Source organism: Rhincodon typus, chromosome 2, assembly GCF_021869965.1.
Source record: "Rhincodon typus isolate 14 chromosome 2, sRhiTyp1.1, whole genome shotgun sequence".
Taxonomy (NCBI): domain Eukaryota; kingdom Metazoa; phylum Chordata; class Chondrichthyes; order Orectolobiformes; family Rhincodontidae; genus Rhincodon; species Rhincodon typus.
This window is the reverse complement of record NC_063333.1, coordinates 67,649,483-67,669,818: the sequence shown is the minus strand read 5'-3', so window position 1 is coordinate 67,669,818 and position 20,336 is coordinate 67,649,483. Positions and strand designations below refer to the sequence as shown.

At 40.7% G+C, this 20,336-nt stretch overlaps 1 protein-coding gene across 8 annotated transcripts in view; it reads left to right on the top strand.

The window, feature by feature from the left end:
* The window catches only part of mtrr (5-methyltetrahydrofolate-homocysteine methyltransferase reductase), a 63,538-nt gene that overhangs the window by 12,407 nt on the left and 30,795 nt on the right, over positions 1-20,336 (top strand). For all 8 annotated transcript variants that reach the window (XR_007264532.1, XR_007264541.1, XR_007264538.1 and 5 more), the window contains 3 exons: positions 1,502-1,655; positions 11,040-11,128; positions 13,289-13,469. Coding sequence is in view for 5 of the 8 variants with exons in the window: in XM_048610614.1 (XP_048466571.1) it covers positions 1,502-1,655; positions 11,040-11,128; positions 13,289-13,469 (424 nt within the window). In the remaining 3 variants the exon portion in view is untranslated. The remainder of the gene's footprint in view (positions 1-1,501; positions 1,656-11,039; positions 11,129-13,288; positions 13,470-20,336) is intronic.

Below are 20,336 nucleotides of genomic sequence, written 5' to 3'. Positions count from 1 at the left end.
TCAGCCTCTCCCTGTAGCTGAAATCCTCCAATCCTGGCATCATCCTTGTAAGCCTTTTCTGAACCCTTTCAGGCTTAACAACATCATTCCTATAGCAGGGAGACCAGAACTGAACACAACACTCTAAATGTGGCCAAATCATTGTCCTGTACAGCCGCTACATGACCTCCCAACTCCTATACTCAATGCACTGACCAATAAAGGCAAGCATACCAAACACCACCTTCACTATCCTGTCTACCTGCGACTCCACTTTCAAGGAACTATGAACCTGTACCCCAAGGTCTCCTCAGGTTCTAAGCACTAAGTAATTTATTTATAGTGCTTTATACATTTTACAACATTGAAATTTTGCTGCTTGCCATGAAAGATTCATAGGATGTTCACAGTAAGTATAACTTGCTGTAATCTAGATAGACCTAGTAAATAAATGCAATAGTTAATTGACCTGTTATTATAAAATACTAAAAGCATAGGGAGTGGTACTGGTTGTTGAGAAGTGGAGGAGGCCCAGAGAAGATATTTTTAATCAACCTGTTCGACAAGTTTATGATGCACCTCCTGGAGCAAGTGGAAGTTGAACCTGGGTCTCCTGACTGAAAGGTAGGGACATTGCCGCTGGATCATAAGTCCCAGGCCTAGAGTGGTTGTTAATAGCAGTATGTTTGTCCCCTGTTAGGCCTTTACGTCTATAATTTAGAAGGTTAAGGGTAATCTGATCAGATATTAAAAGAAAAAGACAGCATCGACAAAGATAAAGTATCCCCACTAGATGAGGATTCTAGAACTAAGGGACATTGTCAGAGAATTAGGCCCAGACCATTAGGAGAGATGTTAGGAAGCACTTCTACACACAGATGCTAGATGTTTGGAACTCTCTTCCATAAATGGCAGCTGATGCTGGATCAGTTATTAATTTCAAATCTGAAATGGATATGTTTTTGTGAAGCAAAGATATTAAGGGATATGGGCTAAAGGTTGTTATATGAAGTTAGGCCACAGATCAGCCATGATTTCATTGAATGGTGGAAAAGGTTTGAGGGGTTGAAATAGCCAACTCCTTTTCCTATATTCCTAAACTGGGCTGAAAGCAAAACCAAGAAATCCAGACATTGACTGGGGCTGGGGCTGGAGTGGGAAGGAAGTGGAGAATGTTCTTTGGCTGAAATTGTTGAATTCCATGTTGAGTTCAGAAGACTGTAAAGTGCCTAAACTGAAAATGAGGTACTGTCTTCCTTTAGCTGGTATTGTGGTTCACCGGAACACTACAGGAGAGCTTCTCCTCATTTGTCTCCTTAGCGGCTTTCCTCTGCCACACTAGGCAATTAGGCCCTACAGATCTACAGGAGGATCGTGTTAGCAAATTTGCCTTATGGTGAAATGCAGTCCAGCCATATCGTACAATATTATGAGGATTTGTTACACAGCAAATCCTGCACCGCCACCTTAGTCAGCGGCAATAAAGTCTTATGATATCTATGGATCTTTTCTTATTTTGCAGAAAACCTCAATGACGTATGAGCCTGGAGATGCTTTCAGTATTATATGTCCTAATAGTAAGAGTGAGGTGGAAGAACTAATTCAGAGGCTTGGGCTTGCAAACAAGAAGAACCATGTGGTTGAAATAAACATTATACCAAACAATAAGAAAAAAGGTATCTGAAAATGAAAGTCTTTCATGTGAATGAATGAATGATTTATATTGTCCTATAATGCAGTTTCACTTTTTAAGATCATTACACTGTCTATCTAAATGATATCATTACCCCCTGGCTGAATTAACGTCCTTTGTAAGAGTTACGTAAACACCAGAAGACTCTAGTCCTGAATTATTTTTGACAGTCAGTGGGCCTGTGCAAGTGCAGCTTCTGCCCAAATTGGTGACTGGCACATTTCAGTTGGTTTGTTAATGTTGGAAAATTGTAGCTGACAGCTTGTTTTTAACTGATTTGATGAGCAAAATCTGGCAATGAATTTGATAAAAATGCCTTTATCACCCAGATGTTTGACAGTATCTATACAACAGCATCATGTTTAAAGTGCATGGCTTGTGAAAGCAGGTGCAAATCCTAAAATCTACTTTTAAGTAGCCATTGATATTATGCTTTTGTTCTGTAAATTTGAAATTCTGCATCTTTTCAAAGGATGGTTGTAGCATTACAACTTGAAAATACAACAAACTTATTCATTTTTAATTAAAAAATGAATGTACATAGTGCCATTGACACCAACACATCTTGGAACAGGTTACAAAAATGAGGAGGATGCATTATAGAAACAAAAAACCAGGTTGTAGACAAAAGGGGTCTGAAATAGTGACCAAATACTAACTCAAAAGATGGGATTTGGGAAAGGATCTAAAATGAAGACAGAGTAATGAGTAGAATTGAGGTGGTTTAAAGCCTCTCTATTGTGAGAAGAAACAGGAGATAGCTATGCACACAAGGTAGTGTTTATAAAAAGCTTCTTTCGCAGGCTGAGTTCAGAATCGCAGAATTATTACAGTGTGGCCTTTCAGCTCATCGTGTCTGTATTAGCTCTGTTAACTAGTGCCAATCTTCTGCCTTTTTCCCCTGCACATCGTTACTATCCAAAAATAAATTCAATGTTCTCTTGAACGCTTCAATTGAATCTGCTTCCAGCATTATTTTCAAAGAATGCATTCCATACCCAACAACTGGCTGTGTGAAAAAATTGTTTTCTCACATCACCCTTGCTTCATTTGCACATTGCTTTACAACTATTTCCTCTCATTCTTGTTTCTTTTACACGTAGAACCAGATTCACCCTATCTACTCTGTTCAGCGTTGTTATGATTTGGAAAACATCAATTAGATCTCTTCTGACCTTTCCTCACTCCAAGGAGAACAGTCCCAACTTCTTCAAGCTATCTGCATAGCTGAGGTTTCTCATTCCTTGAACCATTTCTAGTAACTCACATTTGCACCCTTCTTATAATGTGGTACCCAGAACTGTACAGAGTACTCCATCTGAAATTGAACAAGTGTCTTTTACAAGTTCAATATCACCTCCTTGTGCTTGTACTATATGCCCCTCTTAATAAAGCCAAGAACACTATATGATTTATTTACTTCTGTCTCCACCTGTCCTGCTGCCTTCAATGATGTGTGCGCATGTATACCACATCCTTTTGCTCCTGCATTCCTTTTGAAATGTACCCCCTATTCTATATTGTCTTTCAGTGTTCTACCAACCAGAGTGTGCCACCTCGCACTTCTCTGCATTGAACTTTATCTGCCACCTATCTGCCCACTCCACCAACTTGACAATGTCCTTTTGAAGTTCCACACTATCCTCCTCCTCCTCCCAGTTTACAATTCTTCCAAATTTAGTATCATCTGCCAACCTGGAAATTATCCCCTGCTTTCCAAGATCTAGATCATTTGTATTAATATTTTTCAGGAAGAGCAATGTCCCAATAACAGCCTCCACTACAGTTGTTCCTCCAGCCTAGAAAATATTCATTGACCATTACTCTTTGTTTTCTATCACTCAGCGTTTTTTGTTTTCTTTTGTATCCATATTGCTACCGACCCTTTTTATACCATGACCTAAACTTTTCTTGTCTGTATCAAACACCTTCTGAAAATCCTTGTACACAGCATTCTTGTACCCTCATTGAACCTTTTCTGTTATATCTTCAAAAAAAACTCCCAAGTTCGTTAAACCAGATTTCCGTTTTAGAAATTCATGCTGACTCTTCCTAATCGGCCCACCTTTTTCCATATGACTACTGATCCCATCACGAATAAATGTTTCCAAAAGTTTCCCACGACTGACGTTAAACTAACTAACTGCTGCGATTAGCCTTGCAACTTCTTTTGAACAAGGCCATATTGTTGGGACCTCTCCAGCCTTCTGGCACCTCCCCACAGCAGGGAACACTGAAAGATTGCCACCAGTGTCTCTGCAATTTCAACCCTCGCTTCCTTCAAGATCCTTGGATGCATCTGATGTGGTCCCGGTGTCTTGTTAACTTTAAGTACCAATAATCTTATCCAAGAATTTTTCTTTTCATTAATTTTTGATACCTTTGCATTGACAGGATTTTTTATTTCTTCTGTCTTCTTGGTATTGTTCTATATAAGCTGAGTACAAATTCAAAGAGGAACAAAGAACAAAACAGCACAGGAACAGGCCTTTCGGCCCTCCAAGCCTACACCGACACATTTTTGTCCTTCCATATTAAAACTGTCTTCACTTACAGGATCCGTATCCCTCTATTCCCTTCCTATTTGTGTATTCAACTTGAATACAGCTTCCTGAATGCTGCTATTGTGTCTGCTTCCAACACCACCTCTGGCAGTGTATTCTGGGCATTCACCACTCTGTGTGGAAAACATGCCTTGCATATCTTTTTTTAAACTATTCTCCCTCCTTCCTTCCTTCCTTCCCCTCCTCCACAACTCCCCCCACCCCGAACCTGTGTCCCTTAGTAATTGAACCTTCCACCCTGGGGAGAAAAACCTCATACTTTCCACTGTATCCATGCCATTCACAATCTTTTAAACTTCTATCAGGTCCCCCCTCAACCTCTCTCACTCCAGTGGAAACAAGCCCAGTTTATCCAACCTTTCTCCATAGCTAAAGCTGCAGCGTAATTGTCTATCCTTAATACTCAATGCCCCTTGCAATGAAGGCAGGCTTGCCATAAGACTTGTTTACTACTTTGTCTATTTGTGCAGTCACCTGGACCCCTCTGCGTATCTATACTCCTAAGGGTTTTGCCATTCACTGTATAATTTCCACCTGTACTTGACCTTCCAAAATGCACCACCTCACACATTTGTCTGGATTAAACTCCATCTGCCATTTTTCTTCCCATGCCTCCAACTGATCTACATTCTGCTATATCCTCTGACAGTCTTCCTCGCTATCCGCAACTCCTCTAATCTGCAAACTTACGAAGTAGACCAGCAATGTTTTCCTCCAAATAGTTTATTATAGATCACAAACAGCAGCGGTCTCAGCACTGATCCCTGTGGAACACCACTACTCACAGCCCTCCATTCTGAAAAGCATCCTTCCACCGCTACCCCCTGTCTCCTATAACTAATCTAGTTCTATATCCATCTCCCCAGCTTACCCCAATATTATGTGACTTTACCTTTGTGTACCAGCCTGCCTTGAGGGACCTTTATCAGAGGCTTTTCTGAAGTTCATGTAGACAACATCAACAGCTTTTCCCTCATCAATCATTTTGGTCACCTCTTCAAAAAACACGATCAAGTTAGTGAGGCACAACCTCCCCCTGCTCAAAACCATGCTATTTATTGCTAATCAGTCCATTTCCTTCTAAATGCCTATAGATCTTGTCCTTGAGAACCTTTTTCCAATAATTTCCCTACCACTGATGTGAGGCTCACAGGCATGTGATTTCCTGGATTATCCCTGTTATCCTTTTTAAGCAATGGGACATCATTAGCTTTTCTCCAGCCTTCTGGGACCTCACCTGTGGCCAAAGAGGATATAAAGATGTCTGTCAATGCTCCAGCAATTTGTTTTCTTGCCTGTTTCAATATTCTGAGAGAGATCCCATCAGAACCCAGGGACTTATCTATCTTAATACTTATTAAGATATACAACACCTCTTCCTTTTTAATAGCAACTTGACTTAGACATTCGACACTCCCTTCCCTGAGATCATCCTCCAATTCCTTCTCTTTGGTGAATACCAATACAAAGTATTCATTTAAGACCTTACCTACCTCTTCTGGCTCTGCATGCATTCCCTCCTTTGTCCTTGAGTGGGCCAACCCTTTGCCTAGCTATCCTCTTGCTTTTTATATATGTATAAAAAACCTTGGGATTCTCCTCATTAATCCTGTTTGCCAGCAACTTTCTATGACTCCTTTTTTTGGCCCTTTGAATTTCTTGCATAAGTTCTTTCCTACTTTTGTGTGATATACTTCTAGGGCTTTCAGTTCCCACCCTTGTAGACCTTACAAATGCTTCCTTTTCCTTTTTGACCAAGGTCATAACACCACTGGTCATCCAAGGTTCACATAACTTGCCATAACTTTCCTTCATTCTCGCAGGAAAGTGTCTCTCCGGAACTCTTATCAACTGCCGTTTGAAATACTCCCACATGTCTGATGTAGATTTACCCTCAAACAGGTGCCTCCAATCAAAATTCTCTTGTTCCTGCCTAATATTGTTGTAGTTCTCCTTCCCCCAATTTAACACCTTCACTTGGACTGCTGTTTATCCCTATTCGTGAGTATCTTAAAACTCATGGTATTATGGTCACTACTCCTGAAATGCTCCCCCATCAAAACCTCACTTACCTGCCTGGGCTCATTTCCCAAAACTAGGTCCAATATAACCCCTTCCCTAGTTAGACTGATTTACATGTGGTGTCAAAAAACCCTCCTGAATGGTCCTTACAAATTCTGCTCCACCAAGCTCCAAGCACAAAGTGAGTCCCAGTCAATACAGGGGAAGTTAAAATTACCACCACAACAACTCTGATATTTTTACATCTTTCTAAAATCTATCCACATGTTCTCTCCTTTATCTCCCACTGGCTGGTGGGAGGCCTGTAGTATCCCCCCAGCACTGTGATTTCATCTTTCCTCTTCTTGAGTTCTACCCATATACCTTGTTACACAAGTCCTCTGATGTTTCCTCCCTTGGGAGGTATTACTTTACCAGTAATGCAACTCCTCAACCCCTTTTTACATCCCTTTCTATCACACCCGAAAGATCTAAATCCTGGGACGTCACCTGCCAGTCCTGTCCCTCTTTTGGGCCAAGTCTCTGTATTCACAATAATGTCATAGTTCCAAGTACTAACCAACGCTCTGAGTTCATCTACCTTGCCAATTATACTTGTTGCATTGAAACATATGCATTTCAGAACACATACCTGCAGTTTTTAAAGAAACATTTCACTGCGTGCTCTTAGTCATGTTTGCCCTGGTTTCTACCTCTACCAAGTATGCTCTCAAGAACATCAGTCCTGATCCTGCCCAAGTTTAACCTGTCCAGGCTGTACAGATGCTACCTCACACAGAACTAGTGCCAATGGCCAACGAATCTGAAAACCTTGCCATCAAACAATCTTTTCAGTCACATGCTCATCCTATATATCCTGCTGTTTCTGCTCTGCCTTGTTTGTGGAACTGGTAGTACTCCTGAGATAACTATCTTTGAGGTACTACATCTCAACTTTCCTCCTAGTTCTCTGTATTCTGCTTTTAGGACCTCATACTTTTTTTTTCAAACCTATGTCATTAGTATCGACGTGTACCACGACCATTGGCTGTTTGACCCCCCCCCCCCCCTCCAGAATATCCTGCAACCGTTCAGACATCCAGGACCCTAGTACCAGGAAGGCAACACACCATTCTGGGCTTTTGTTTGCGACCACAGAAACACCTATCTATTCCCCTTATGATTGAATCCCCTGTAACTATAGCATTTCTATGCCTATTTCTCCCTCCCTTTGCAGCAGAGCCAACTACAGTATCATGAATTTGGTTGTTGCTGTTATCCCCTGAGAGGCAATTCCCGTCAACAGTATCCAAAACGGTGTATCTGCTTTGCAGGAGAATAGCCTCAGGAGATTGCTTAGCTCTCCTGCTCTGCCTGATGGTCACCCATTCCCTTCCTGCCTGTGGAGTCTGAATCTGCAGTGTGACCACTTTTATATACATGCTGTCCGCGTCCCACTTTGCCTCGCGAATGCTCCATGGTGTCCCCAGACACCGCTCCCACTCCAAAACCTGGGCTTCCAGGAGCTGCAGCTGGACACACTTTGTGCACACATGCATGTCCCAGGCGGGAAATTCCTTGAGGATTGGCAATAAATGCTGGCATGGTTAGCAATGTTCCGTGAATGAATACAGACAGTGCATTGGTTTCCACAGTTGAGATCGGGTTCATGAAATCTTGTTCCAGGATATGGTTTTTTTTTTTTTGTAAATTTAAGAACATAATCGAGTGATGGCAAGTTAATGGAAATCCCTCTTGTCTATTCTTTTATAAATGGATTAATATTTTAATCTTTCATGGGATGTGGGCATCGCTGGTAAGTGAGCATTAACTGTCCATCCCTAATTGCCCATAGTGGTGGTGAGCTGACTTTATGAACTGCTACAGTCCTTGTGATGTGGTTATACCCGCAGTGCTGATAGAAAGGGTTTTTCAGGACCTTGATCCATCATCACTGAAGAAATGACATTATAGTTTCAAGTCTGGACGGTGTGCGGATGGTAGTGTTTCTGTGCATCTGCTGCCCTCATCCTTTTAGGTTGTAGAGGCTGTGTTTAAAAGGTGCTTTTGAAAGAGCCTTGATGAGTTGCCATAGTGCATCTTGTAGATGGTACTTACTCCTGACACTGCCTTCATGATGGAGGGCTGTTTGTTTGTTTGTTTTGTTAAGGTGGTGGTTGGAGTGCTAGTCAAGCAAATTGCTGGGATGGGGAGCCAGGTGCTGCCTTTGTCTCAATATTGTTACGCTGCGCTCATCCTGACTTGTGCCCTGTAGATGTTGGACGGGCTTTGAGACGTGAGGAGCAGTCCTCCAAATACACCACAGAATTTACCCCTAGAATCCTGAAAATTCACTCGTTGGGGGTGACTTATCCGAAGAAAGTGACAGTGATAACCAGCATGGTAGGAAATAGTTTCAGAGATAGTAGGAACTGCAGATGCTGGAGAATCTGAGATACACAGCTTACAGCTGGTTGTGTCTCCTTTTCACTGTGAACTAATCAGCTTCTGATTAAAGGAGCAACCAGCAAAAAGGAGAGTAAATGTTAGCAGTGAGGGTACTGTCAGCAGAGTATCTGTTGGGGACTGAGTGTGGGCTGGGGAGTGTGCAGCTGTCCTGTATCGAGGCTGGGAGGGTACAGTGTGGGTATGTCTCAGTGGGAAGGTGCAAGGGTGAAGTGGCTGCAATAGGGCAGGCATAAAGAGGCTGCAAGTTTGGAGCGGTTTTTGGTGGAAAGAGAAGGGAGCTGCTCTGGGCCTGGGGAGGCTGCAAAGGGAAGAGAATAGTCTTAAATTTGTCAACAAAGGAATACTCTTCTCGCTGGGATCCAAAACAAAACATGGGTGATAAATGGTGGAATCTCCAGTTTGAATCTGCATGGTTTTAGAAGTTACTACTCTTGGACAAATATTGTGATTCTTACTATAATGAAAGCCATGTCAGTTGTTAAATTTAAATTTGGGATCGACAGTCAAGATACAGTAAATTGCCTGGTTAAATGTACCGGCTTTGTGCATCTGCGATTTTGTAATGCATCATCTGTGACCTCATCAGTCTGTGGAAGGTATGTTTAGGGTGATGGCTTTTTGTGCGTAGAAGCATAACGTCATTTATTTTGGGGGTAAAATCCTTTAACTTCTGTGCCTATTGTATCACTTTGGAATCCTAGATGCCATAATTTTTGTCACTTTCCTTTCTATTGGGGCTTCTATAAGTGTTTTCCTACTTTCTTTCTGTACCTGTTCAAATTCCCCATATGTCAATACAAATACAGAAGGTGTTGTGACTGCTTGAGTATATTGCTGATGGGTGAGTTATGGTGAATGTGCAGTTGAGTTGAGTTACATGCTACAGAATTCCTACCCTCCATTCCTGCTGTTGTAACCTCAGCGTTCATGTGGCTCATCCAGTTCAGTTTCTGACCAGTGATTTATGCTCCAGAGTGTTAGTGGGCATTGGGTGATAGTGATGCTAATGAACATAAAGGGTGATGGCTAGATCCTCTTGTCACTGCGTGGCACCTACGTTGCATGAATGTCACTTGATCCATATCAGCTTAAGCTTTTTAGTATAAGTTGGACACAAATGAAATTAAATTGGATTTTTATTTAAACATGTCACTTGTCACTTGTCCTCCATGTCATCAATTCAACAGATTCAACTTGCAACAAATTAAGTTTTTGATTTCAATGGTGCTTCTATAGATATAATTATGTATCCTCCCCTGTTTAGACTAACATGTCAAGTCAATTGTCAGCCAGTTTATAATAGAAAATGAAAGTTTGCTAATGATTTACTTTGTAAAGCACTAGGCCACAGCCTGCAATATATGTTAACTGAGCAACTAATTTGAATATTTTAGGCAAACCAGTTGGCATATCTGGAACTGGCACCCATGGTCGAAGGAAATAGTATTAAATTACATGAAAATTGAATAGATGTCTTTCTTTTAGTAAATGTTCTGGGATAGGGAGAGTAATTGGGTATATGACACTGGTGTCGAATTCTTTGCAGGAGCAAGTACTTTAGATCTCTGGTTCCAAATGTTTCGACCACTGGGATTTATTCTTCCTCGTTTTTGGATGTCGCACAAAACAAAGTTATAGTCCAAGAGATTTATTTGAAAATACAAGCTTTTGGAGCCTCGCACATCTGAAGGAGGAGTGAGGCTCCGAAAGCTTGTGTTTTCAAATGAACTTGTTGGACTTTAACCTGGCGTTGTGATTTCTGACCTTGTCCACCCCAGTCCAATACCAGCAACTCCACATATATCTGGATATGGCAGGGTTCAGAGGAAGATTTGAAACATTAATTTGCTTTCTCTCTACAGATGCTACCAGACCTGCTGAGGTTTTGCACTTTTTTGCTTTTATTTCAGGTCTCCAGCATCCAGAGTGTTTTTTCTTTTGTTTCCTCATCATGTTTCAGGCTGTGGCCTACTGCTTTGATTTTAACTAAATACCTTCCAAATGTGATGTGACAATGTTATGGCAACAAGTTGATCCAGGCTAACAAGCCTATCACATACATTTTGTGAAATGTCTAATTATGTAGCTTTTACTTGGGTTGATTTTGAGTGTCAGCTGATTTGGTTTAATAAACTTAAAAACCTTTTTAAGTTAACTCCAAAACATTTCTCAAATGTAACTGATTTTGAAATGAGGACATGAATTTGCTGCTCTAATTACAGAAAAGTTATATTTTGTCATCATGGTGGAAGTTGAGTTGCAAATTGTTGCTTTGAAATGTATATACGTGAATTATTTTTGCAAGGCTTACAAAAATAATATTTTGTTTTAAGGTGCTCACTTGCCTGAATATATACCAAAGAGAAGTACGCTGCAATTCATTCTGACTTGGTGCCTCGAGATACGATCAGTTCCCAAAAAGGTATATACGCAAGTTGTTGTGGTTCTGAGGTCATTCTCTGTGTCGTAGTGCAGTTAAACACCTATAGCAGCATATAATGATGACACAATAATAGTTTTTTTTGTATTTTAACAGCATTAGTAATTGTGTCATTGGACTATAGCCCACCAACTATCTCACCTTGCCTGTGAGAACAAGGATGATATTTCAATGTGTGATTTTAATAACGTAAACACAAACTAGGAAAGCTCAAATAACCTAGTTGAGATTTTCATATTTGTAAAAGTACATTGAATGTATGAGAAATCTATTTGTAGCTCTTCGGGGTGAGATGGCATCAACCACAGAGTGATTAAACTTATCGTTATCCAGACTTGGATGCTCCTTTTTATCCTGGTCTTTCATACATACATTTTGGGGGTAGTGTGTCATGTGGTACCATGGCAAGTGTTGGAATTTGAATCCGATTTAAAAATTTAACCTATGTTACTGCTGACAATTGTCATTTCAGAAACTCCTCTCATTCACTACTAGTTTGTGTAGGGAAGAAAATTTGCCAACCACATCTGGTCTGGCATAAATCTAACTTCAGACCCACAGCAATGTAGTTGACTCTTAACTGCCCTGTGGGCAATTAGGGATGAGCAATAAATGATGGCCTAGCCAGTGACACCCATATCCCATGAACAAAATTTAAAAAAAATATCCAGGATTAAATGAGAGAAACAAGGGAAATGGATACGGAGCCATCAGTTAGTAGCCTAGGTTTTGCTGTCAATCATGTGCGTCAATATTGACCCTAAAAAAGAAGCTGTCTACTGTGGTCTAGAGACCTTTTTGTTGATTTTGTTTTCTGACATAAGTTTGAATCTAGTGTTAAGTCAGTGGGATCTCCAGAGAATGAATTGCATTGAAGAATTCTCAGACAGCAAGCCAGTAAGTTGAAACATCCAAATTTAATTTCTGTATAAATTTGATATTTTAACCCCAATAGAACAATTTTGACAACAAAGTATAAAATTAGTTTTCAAGGCCGGAGGTTGCCTAGCAGTATTTATAGTGGAATATGCTATTGAAGGCCCGAGTTAACCTCGTCTAAACTTTAACATCTATGAGGACTTCAACAGTGCACTTTGTGGAGCAGGAATTGACTGGCAGTGACTTTTGGACACCCTTACTTTATTTCACACATTGAGTTGATGTAAAAACTGTAATCAGTTTCACCAGATGATTATGGTCACTTCTGAAAGTTTGCAGTTTTTTTCATTCACTTGTTTTATTTTATTGTCCATCTTAAGGGGAACTAGGGATAGGCAATAAAAGTGCTGGCCAGCCAGTGATGTCCATGTACCATGAGTGGATTTTAAAAATGATTACAATTGCAAAACATCAAACCAATTCGAGCTACAAATCTTTTTTTGATTTTAAGGTTTTTGCACTTATATCTACAAAGTGCAATGGAGTGTCTTTGAAGCAACAATGCTGGAATGCAGGTAGTAATGTATCACTTAGTGAGCTCAAATTAACATAGCTTTGACCCTAAATGGAGTAAAATAAGTTAATGGTGAAATAAAGAAAAAAACTGACCAAAACATGAGGGGAGAAAATGGGAGGAGTATTCTGGGATGATTGTATGTATGCAAATGCACAAACAAAAATTGAGGAAACCAGAACAAGCACAGAGGACGACCAAGGAAAGAGAACTCATCTCTTGTATGACTCAATATGATAACAAAGCAGTTTTATGACTCCTAACTAGTTAGGGCTGTTTGAGAAAACGTTGCAGTGTTTAAATGATGCATGTGCAGATTGATTCAGAGTACCAGGGTGATGAGAAAAGACTGCACCAAATTATTTGTCAGCATTAAACTGAAAAACATCTTTTTCTATTTCAGCAAACTTATTAGATAAGAGTGAATGGCAAGATAAGAAAAGAAATAGTATGGGGAGGTAAAACTCACTCAAGTTTATTTTGAGGAGAGCCGTAGAGAAGGAAAAGGAATAGAAAAATGGCTCCTAGCTGACTCTAATACTACAACCCCAGTTATGAAACAAAGACAGAGAGGGATTACAGAAAATCAGAGTCTTCATGGAATGGCAGTTATTATTTTTAAGGACAGTTCACTTTGTTTTGCTTTTAATGCATGATGTTGATTTTATTTCAAACTGTATGTATTTTAGGCATGTTTGCGAGCATTGGCTGAATACACCTCTGACTCTTCTGAGAAACGGAGACTACAAGAGCTGAGTAGCAAACAGGGTACTGCAGACTATACCCGGTATATGAGAGACCACAACATTTGCCTGCTTGATATTCTCCGTGCCCTTCCGTCATGTCGTCCACCACTTAGCCTTCTATTAGGTTAGTCACCTTTTATTACTTTTTTTTAATCCCCTCCTATGGAAATTCCAAATAACATGAAGTATAAAATCTTAGCGTGAACTATTCAGTATATCTTTATTTTTCTGTTTGGTAGTTAGCTTTTGGGGCTCTTTCCATAAATTTATAACTGTTTTATATTTTTTTTCCTGTTTCCACCTTGTCATATCCATTTAAGTTGTTGGGTCTTCTCTGACATCTTGTTTAATCGCACAGTCATTACACTGTAGAAAAGATGCCAGTTAGGCTCATTGTGTCAGCACTGTCTCCCTGAATAAGCACCTCTCACTTCTCTGTAATTTTCTTAGATTTGTTCCTGTATATACTTCCTACTAATTACATTCTAATACTAGGGGGTATTGTCAAGTTTAGTGTCTGAATTTTGAATGTTTTTATGAAATCTTGGGCTTAGCATGCTCTTGAAAGAGTTTTACAGCTGCAGCAGTTAACAGTACATCTGCACAAACAAACTAATTGTTTGTCTTTCTTCAAGGTTAAACTGCCAACACTGCTGTGTGAGTCTTTGTATTCTGCTGCAGCTAAGTAATCTCATGGGCTGTGTTCCATTACTGTTATCTTTTCCAATATTGATTACATTTCTGTGCTTGTGCTGGTACTTGTGATGAGTTGATTACTGATACAAAGGAGGCGTATAGTTAGTTATCACAGTTTTGAGTCCTCAGGATGGAAACCAACCTATCTTAAATCTGTGTCTACATTACAGGTTTTAGATTTGATTTCTGTTGTGAATTTGCTGCTGCTGCTTTCTATCTAAGCTTTGGAATGATATATAATCTGATCCCCTGTTGAAGTTGAAAATACTTTGCTCAAATGGTTGCCTTTGGATTTAGGCTGCCCCGTTGGATGCAAGCATTCTGTTAACATTTGAGAATTTTCTAATTTTTTTTTTGTCTCAATCACTGCCTCACATTGACAATCTCTCATGCTTTCATTCATGTACCTATATGTGTACTAGATGTTCTGTATTCTGACTCTTGACAAAACTGAAAGTTTAACTTGCATTTAAATGGTGCTTTATTGTATGTTGCAAGGTACAATGCTGATCTAACTGAGTCTTTCATGTTTTTTTTTGAGTTTTCAAATGTTTCACAAATAAGAAGATGGATACCAAGCCACTAACTGAGAGATTAGGTGTATAACTGAAATATTATGTTGTGACGAACTGAATTATTTTATACTAAGAAGGACGGTAACATTTAACTTTTTTTTTAAATGGCACTGGAACTGGTGACTTTGTACACTTTTTTTCACTGTGCTCATGTACTTGTAATTGTGTACAAGTGACAATAAAATCTAATTCTAATTCTAATCTGCATTCCTCCAGGTTTAGCCTTTTAAATATCACTGATTTTTAATTGTGCCACTTTTTGGCAGCTGTGCCTTTAGCTGCTAGGACTTGAAATTCCAGGTTGACCACCTCTCGTGGAAAAGAATGAAGGAAACTTCACGCTGGGGATTGCTGATGAAACCATGGGGAAGTGGGCGTGGGGAAGGGACTGGTCCTGGACTTGACTTGTACATGAGAGTCTCTCTCTTCAGTGGTGTGACCTACCCCAAACTGATACTGCCAGTTCAGATCCCACAGCCCGAGACATGTGCTAGACAGATCCAAACAGCCCCAAATGTGTACTTGCAGTTACAAAGTCTGCAAAGGGAGAGAAAATCAAGGACATGGTGACTGTCACAATGTGGGGCAAAAAGCCGTATTACCAAGTAGCCTCAGAAAATCTGGCACCATTGGTCATCCTATAGAATTCTCTCCCCTAACCAATCCAGATTTCCTTCCATTTTAACCAAACTTTGGGTCATCTGTTTCAATATCTCCTTGCATGACTCCGTTGAGTGCCTTGAGTTGTTTACTACATTAAAGGTGCTTTATTAAAAATAAATGTGAAGAGTTTAGGCAGTGAGTTTCAAAGAATTGGACTGAAATTGCCAATTCTCCTGTCAGCATCAGTGAGGCAAAGGGAGAAAATGAAAAGCTACAGGCAGACATGAATGTTGTGAAGATATGGATATGAACTGGGGAAGATTTTTGATTGTGAATTGGGGTTAGATGGCAGGGTGATTTTAAAAAATGAGAGCTAGATTTTCAATTTGATGCAGTACATTTATGGGACCTTGTGTATGTCAGTGAGGATGAGGGTGATGGACATATAAACATTCACATGTTAGGAACAGGTGTAAGCAATTCTCCACTATTCAAATAAGATCATGGCCTTATCCACATTCCTGCCTACTTTGCTTCCACCAATTTTGCAGGAAGATATTTCCAAAGATGCTCAAACTTCAGAAAAATTGTACCTCCTCTCTTTTAATCGGGTGATTCAAAAGTTTTAAACAGTGACTCCCACCTCTGGATTCTCCCATAAGAGGAAATATCCTCTCCACATCTTGCTGGACTTCTAAAACTTCTAAATAGTCTCGACAGGGAGGAGAGCAATGGTTTGACTGAAACTGGAATTAAAAGGCATATCTGCTGTCTTTTAATTTAAAAAAAAACTCACATTTACCACCTTCTAGAGGGAAATTCCTCCTCATCTCTATCCTAACTGGCTAACATACTCCAAGATCATGTCGTAGAGACATACAGTACGGAAATAGACCCTTTGGCCCAACTCGTTCATGCCGACCCAGGTTTCTAATCTGAATTAGTCCCATTTGCCTCCGTTTGGCTGATTTATTTATTTATTTATTTTTTTTTTTTATAATCCCATTTTAAACCTTTCCTATCCATTTCCCTGTCCAATTGTATTTTTAAATGCTGTAATTGTACCCACCTCTAACACTTCCTTAGGCAGCTTGTTCTGTATATGCACCAATGCCATCTGGTCCTAGAATTTCTGAAAGGGAAACCAACCGCTTCACATCTACTTTGCCAAGTCACCTAAGAATCTTGTATGCCTCAATAAGGTCACAAGTCATTCTACTAAACTCCAATGCATATAGGCCCAACCTACTTCACCGTTCATCATAAGACACAGTCCCTCCAGTCTCAGGATCAACCTAGTGAAACATCTTTGGACTGCCTGCAGAGAAAAAAAAATACATAACAAGAAGTTAGATTCAAAATTACAAATACTGTTATATCACTTGCATCAGTTTTCCATATTTTACTAAAACAAAAGATAATGTGGATTCTGCATTGAAGCTTGTGCTGATGCAGCTGTAACTTGAAAAGTTGTTTCTAGTAACTACATCAATAATTGGACACTGGGAGCTATTTTTTCTCTTGATGATGGTCTATTTAATTAGTTTTGGTTAGTTCTTGGTTTTGTGCTGAATCTATTTTATCAGTGCTTTGTAATTTTATTTTTGGTCATTTTGCTCCAGCTTATGAAGGAAATATTTTCGTACCTTCAGATTTGCTCATTTAATCAATAAAAGATCAGAATTTGGTCAGTAACAACCAATATTGGTCTACAGTTTTAAAATGTCAGTCAAGTGCTAGGTGACTTTTTTTTTTCAATCTCAGTAACTTCATTTAACTTTCATTTAGTTGCTAATACCACAGAATATCTGCAACATGCAGTTGTCACATATTGGAATAAGACTGTGTAAGAAAAAGGAGCAGAGTTAGGCCATTTGGCCCATCGAGTCTGCTTCACCATTTGATCATGGCTGATATGTTTCTTAACCCCAATCTCTTGGCTTTTCCCTATAACCCTTCAGCCCTTTAAAAAATCAAGAACCTTTCTATCTCTGTCTTAAATACACTGAATTACTTGGCCGCACAGCCTTCTGTGGCAATGAGTTCTGCAGTTTCACCACCCTCTCTCTGATGAGATGAGGAGGAATTTCAGTTCTAAGGTGTTGCCCCTTCGACCTGAGGCTGTGCATTTGCGTCCTAGTTGAAATAACTCCAGAGGCTGGTATCCTGCCACCAAGTTGCCCTTTATTTAGACATGGAGATTACTTGATACTGATCTAGCTCCCTCACAGCCATCTCTGAATGAGCAGAACCTCTGACATTTGTTCTTATCTGTCAGCCAGGGTTCCCTGATTGGACCAGATTAACAGCCTCAATCGGGGAACTCCTATTCTGTGAAGTCCACCTTGCTGACCTCATTACAATCACTATATTCCAAACCAGCCCCCCAACAAGTTTGAGGACCTTGGCCAGTTTTTTTTTTTCAGCATTGAATTGAATTATCTTTTACTGTACTCAAATGAGTACAGTGAAAAGTTTATAATTTGCCACTTACAATGCCATCTTTGGGTCAAAATTGACTAGGTACAATCCTTTAGTTACAGAATAGAGGAAGGAAGACAAAAGTTACATTACAGTCATACTCCGCCAAAGGCTCTCTGCACTAGACCATCGCAGGGGGCCTCTACATGGTCTGACCACTGGTTGCTGCCACACTCCGCACTGGGTTGCTGGCATCCCCGCTCCGGCCGCTGTTTGCCACTGTCCCCACTGGCTTCCGTGCTGACTCGGCTTTGGAGGCCGTGAGTCAGCAGTCGGGGCCGGGTGTCCGAGGCTGAGAGAAGGGAGGAAAAGGAACAAGAAGAACAAGTGGAACAGAGGAGCTCAGGCTGGAGCTGCCTCCTTTATGGAACTGGTAGCTCCACCTGAGGCATTTTAGCCCCGGGTCAGGTTCCTCTGACTCTGACCTTGATACGGACAGCGTGTAATGCACAGTAGCTTCCCTTGTTGCATCCGGAGCATTTTGGAAGAAATTCATTCTCCTCATCAGGCAGCAAAGGCATCACCGCTCGTCTCCGATTCTAAGGCCTGACGGAGTGGGAGAACCCATGAGTTCTGAAATTGTTGGAAAGGTAGTCGAGGAGCCGGGCACACTTTTTCCTCCTGCACTGCCTGCGAGTTTGCAGCTTTCATGTGGTCCACACACTTGTTCAGGACTATTGCATCTACTTGAACTTTCTATGTCATTGGACTTTACCTCATGTTGACCATGTCCTTTACCCATGCAGGGCCATTCCTGTGGTTCTTGCACCAAAGTTAAGGCTTAGCAACATGGCCCTATTCCAAGGCTGACTTTTCTTTTTGAAAAGAATTCATGCAAAGGTGCCAGGGTGAAGGCCAGGTTATGTATGCACTCTCCCTAATAATTCACCAGCCCAAGGAAAGACCTAAGCTCTGTTACAGATGTGGGAGGTGGGGCACCTTTTGATCACCCTTACTTTATCTTCCATTGGGTGTAACCCGGTCTTGTTGATGCTGTAGCCCAAGTAGGTCACTTGGAATACCTGGAACACTTTTTTTTTCCTTCTAAGGCATATGCCCACCTGGGAGAAACGTCTAAGGACTATGTTCGAATTCTCTAAGTGTTCCTTATTGGTCTTCCCTGTCATTAGCATGTCATGTAGATAAATGGCGACCTGGGGTAAACCTTGTAATATGTTCTCCATTTGCTAAAAAATTGCACAGGCTGACGATACCCCAAATGCCAGCCTAGTGTATTGGTACAAACCCTTATGGCTATTGGTTGTAGCATACCTCTGGGAACCCTCTAACCTCAATTGCAAGTATACATAGCTTATGTTCAGCTTTGTGAAGGCCAAGCAAGAGACAAGCATGGGAATTCTGAGAAACCTGGTACTCCATGAAGAAAGCCATCAACAAACATATAGAGCTCGACCCTCATGCACTCCACTGCAAAGGAAAACCGGAAATGAGGTAATCCAGCTCAATGGACTCCAGAGTTCAAGTAACAGGCGGAAAAACACAACAGTGCTTCATCAGAGGCTGCACTGATGATGTTACCCAGCAGGGTAATGGAACGTCTGCGGAAAAACAATGAACCAGCTCAGCGAGCGAACCAACCACAACATCCACAACCCAAGCTACAAATCTACTCTAAAACCTTAGAGTCTCTCAGCATCTCATTAAGGGTTAAACCAAAGTCCTGTGCCTCTGCCAGTCGTTTTAACCTAGTCACAAATCCCAATACAGATTCCCCTGTTTCTGGAAATGCTGTGCAAAAACTGCTAGCTCCTCAGAATTAGAGGAGGCTTGGGGTTGTAATATTCCTTAACTAAATCTGTGAACTCTTGAAAGGTTTTAGTATCTTGTGCCTCAGGGAAAGTTAGGCTCCTAATAAACTGAAAAAACTGGGTCCACAAGCTGTCAGGGGAATTACTTATTGCTTTTCGTCTGCTCCAATGTCATTTGCCCTGAAAAAAAAAAGTATTCCTTTCACACACCTGGGCCAAATCTTCAGTAGGATCGAATGAGTTAAGCTTCACAAATAATGGCATGAAGCTGGAAATGCTTGCCTCAACTCAAAGCTGACTGTTACAAGTGAATTTCTTCAAGAGCATGCTTTACTCTCGTCACCACTGAAATAACTCCATAGAGCATCACCAAGGCACCTTTAATTTACACATGGAGAGTCCTTGACACTGATCCAACTCCCTCAGAGCCAGCTCTGAGTGAACGGAACCTGTGACAGTCCTGTTCTTATCTGTCAGCCAGGTTAATGGCCCCAATCAGGGAATTTATATTCTGAGGTCCACCTGGCTGACCTTTGTTATAATCACTACACTAGTCACTCCACTTTTGTACTTCCACGCTATCCAGGTCTTTCAGTATTGTGTAAATTTTAATAGATTGCTGCATCCCCCAACCAGTCCTTCTAAATTCCAAGTATTGACCCAGAGTTCTCCACTGCTCCTCATATGACAAGCCCTTCCTCCCCAGGATCATTCTGATAAACCTCCTCTGGACCGTTTCCAAGGCCAGCACACCTTCCGTCAAATACGGGGCCCAAAACTGTGCTCAAATATGATCTGACTATAGCCTTATACAGCCTGACCAGTACATCTCTGCTGTTGTATTCTAGCCTTCTTGAAATAAATGTT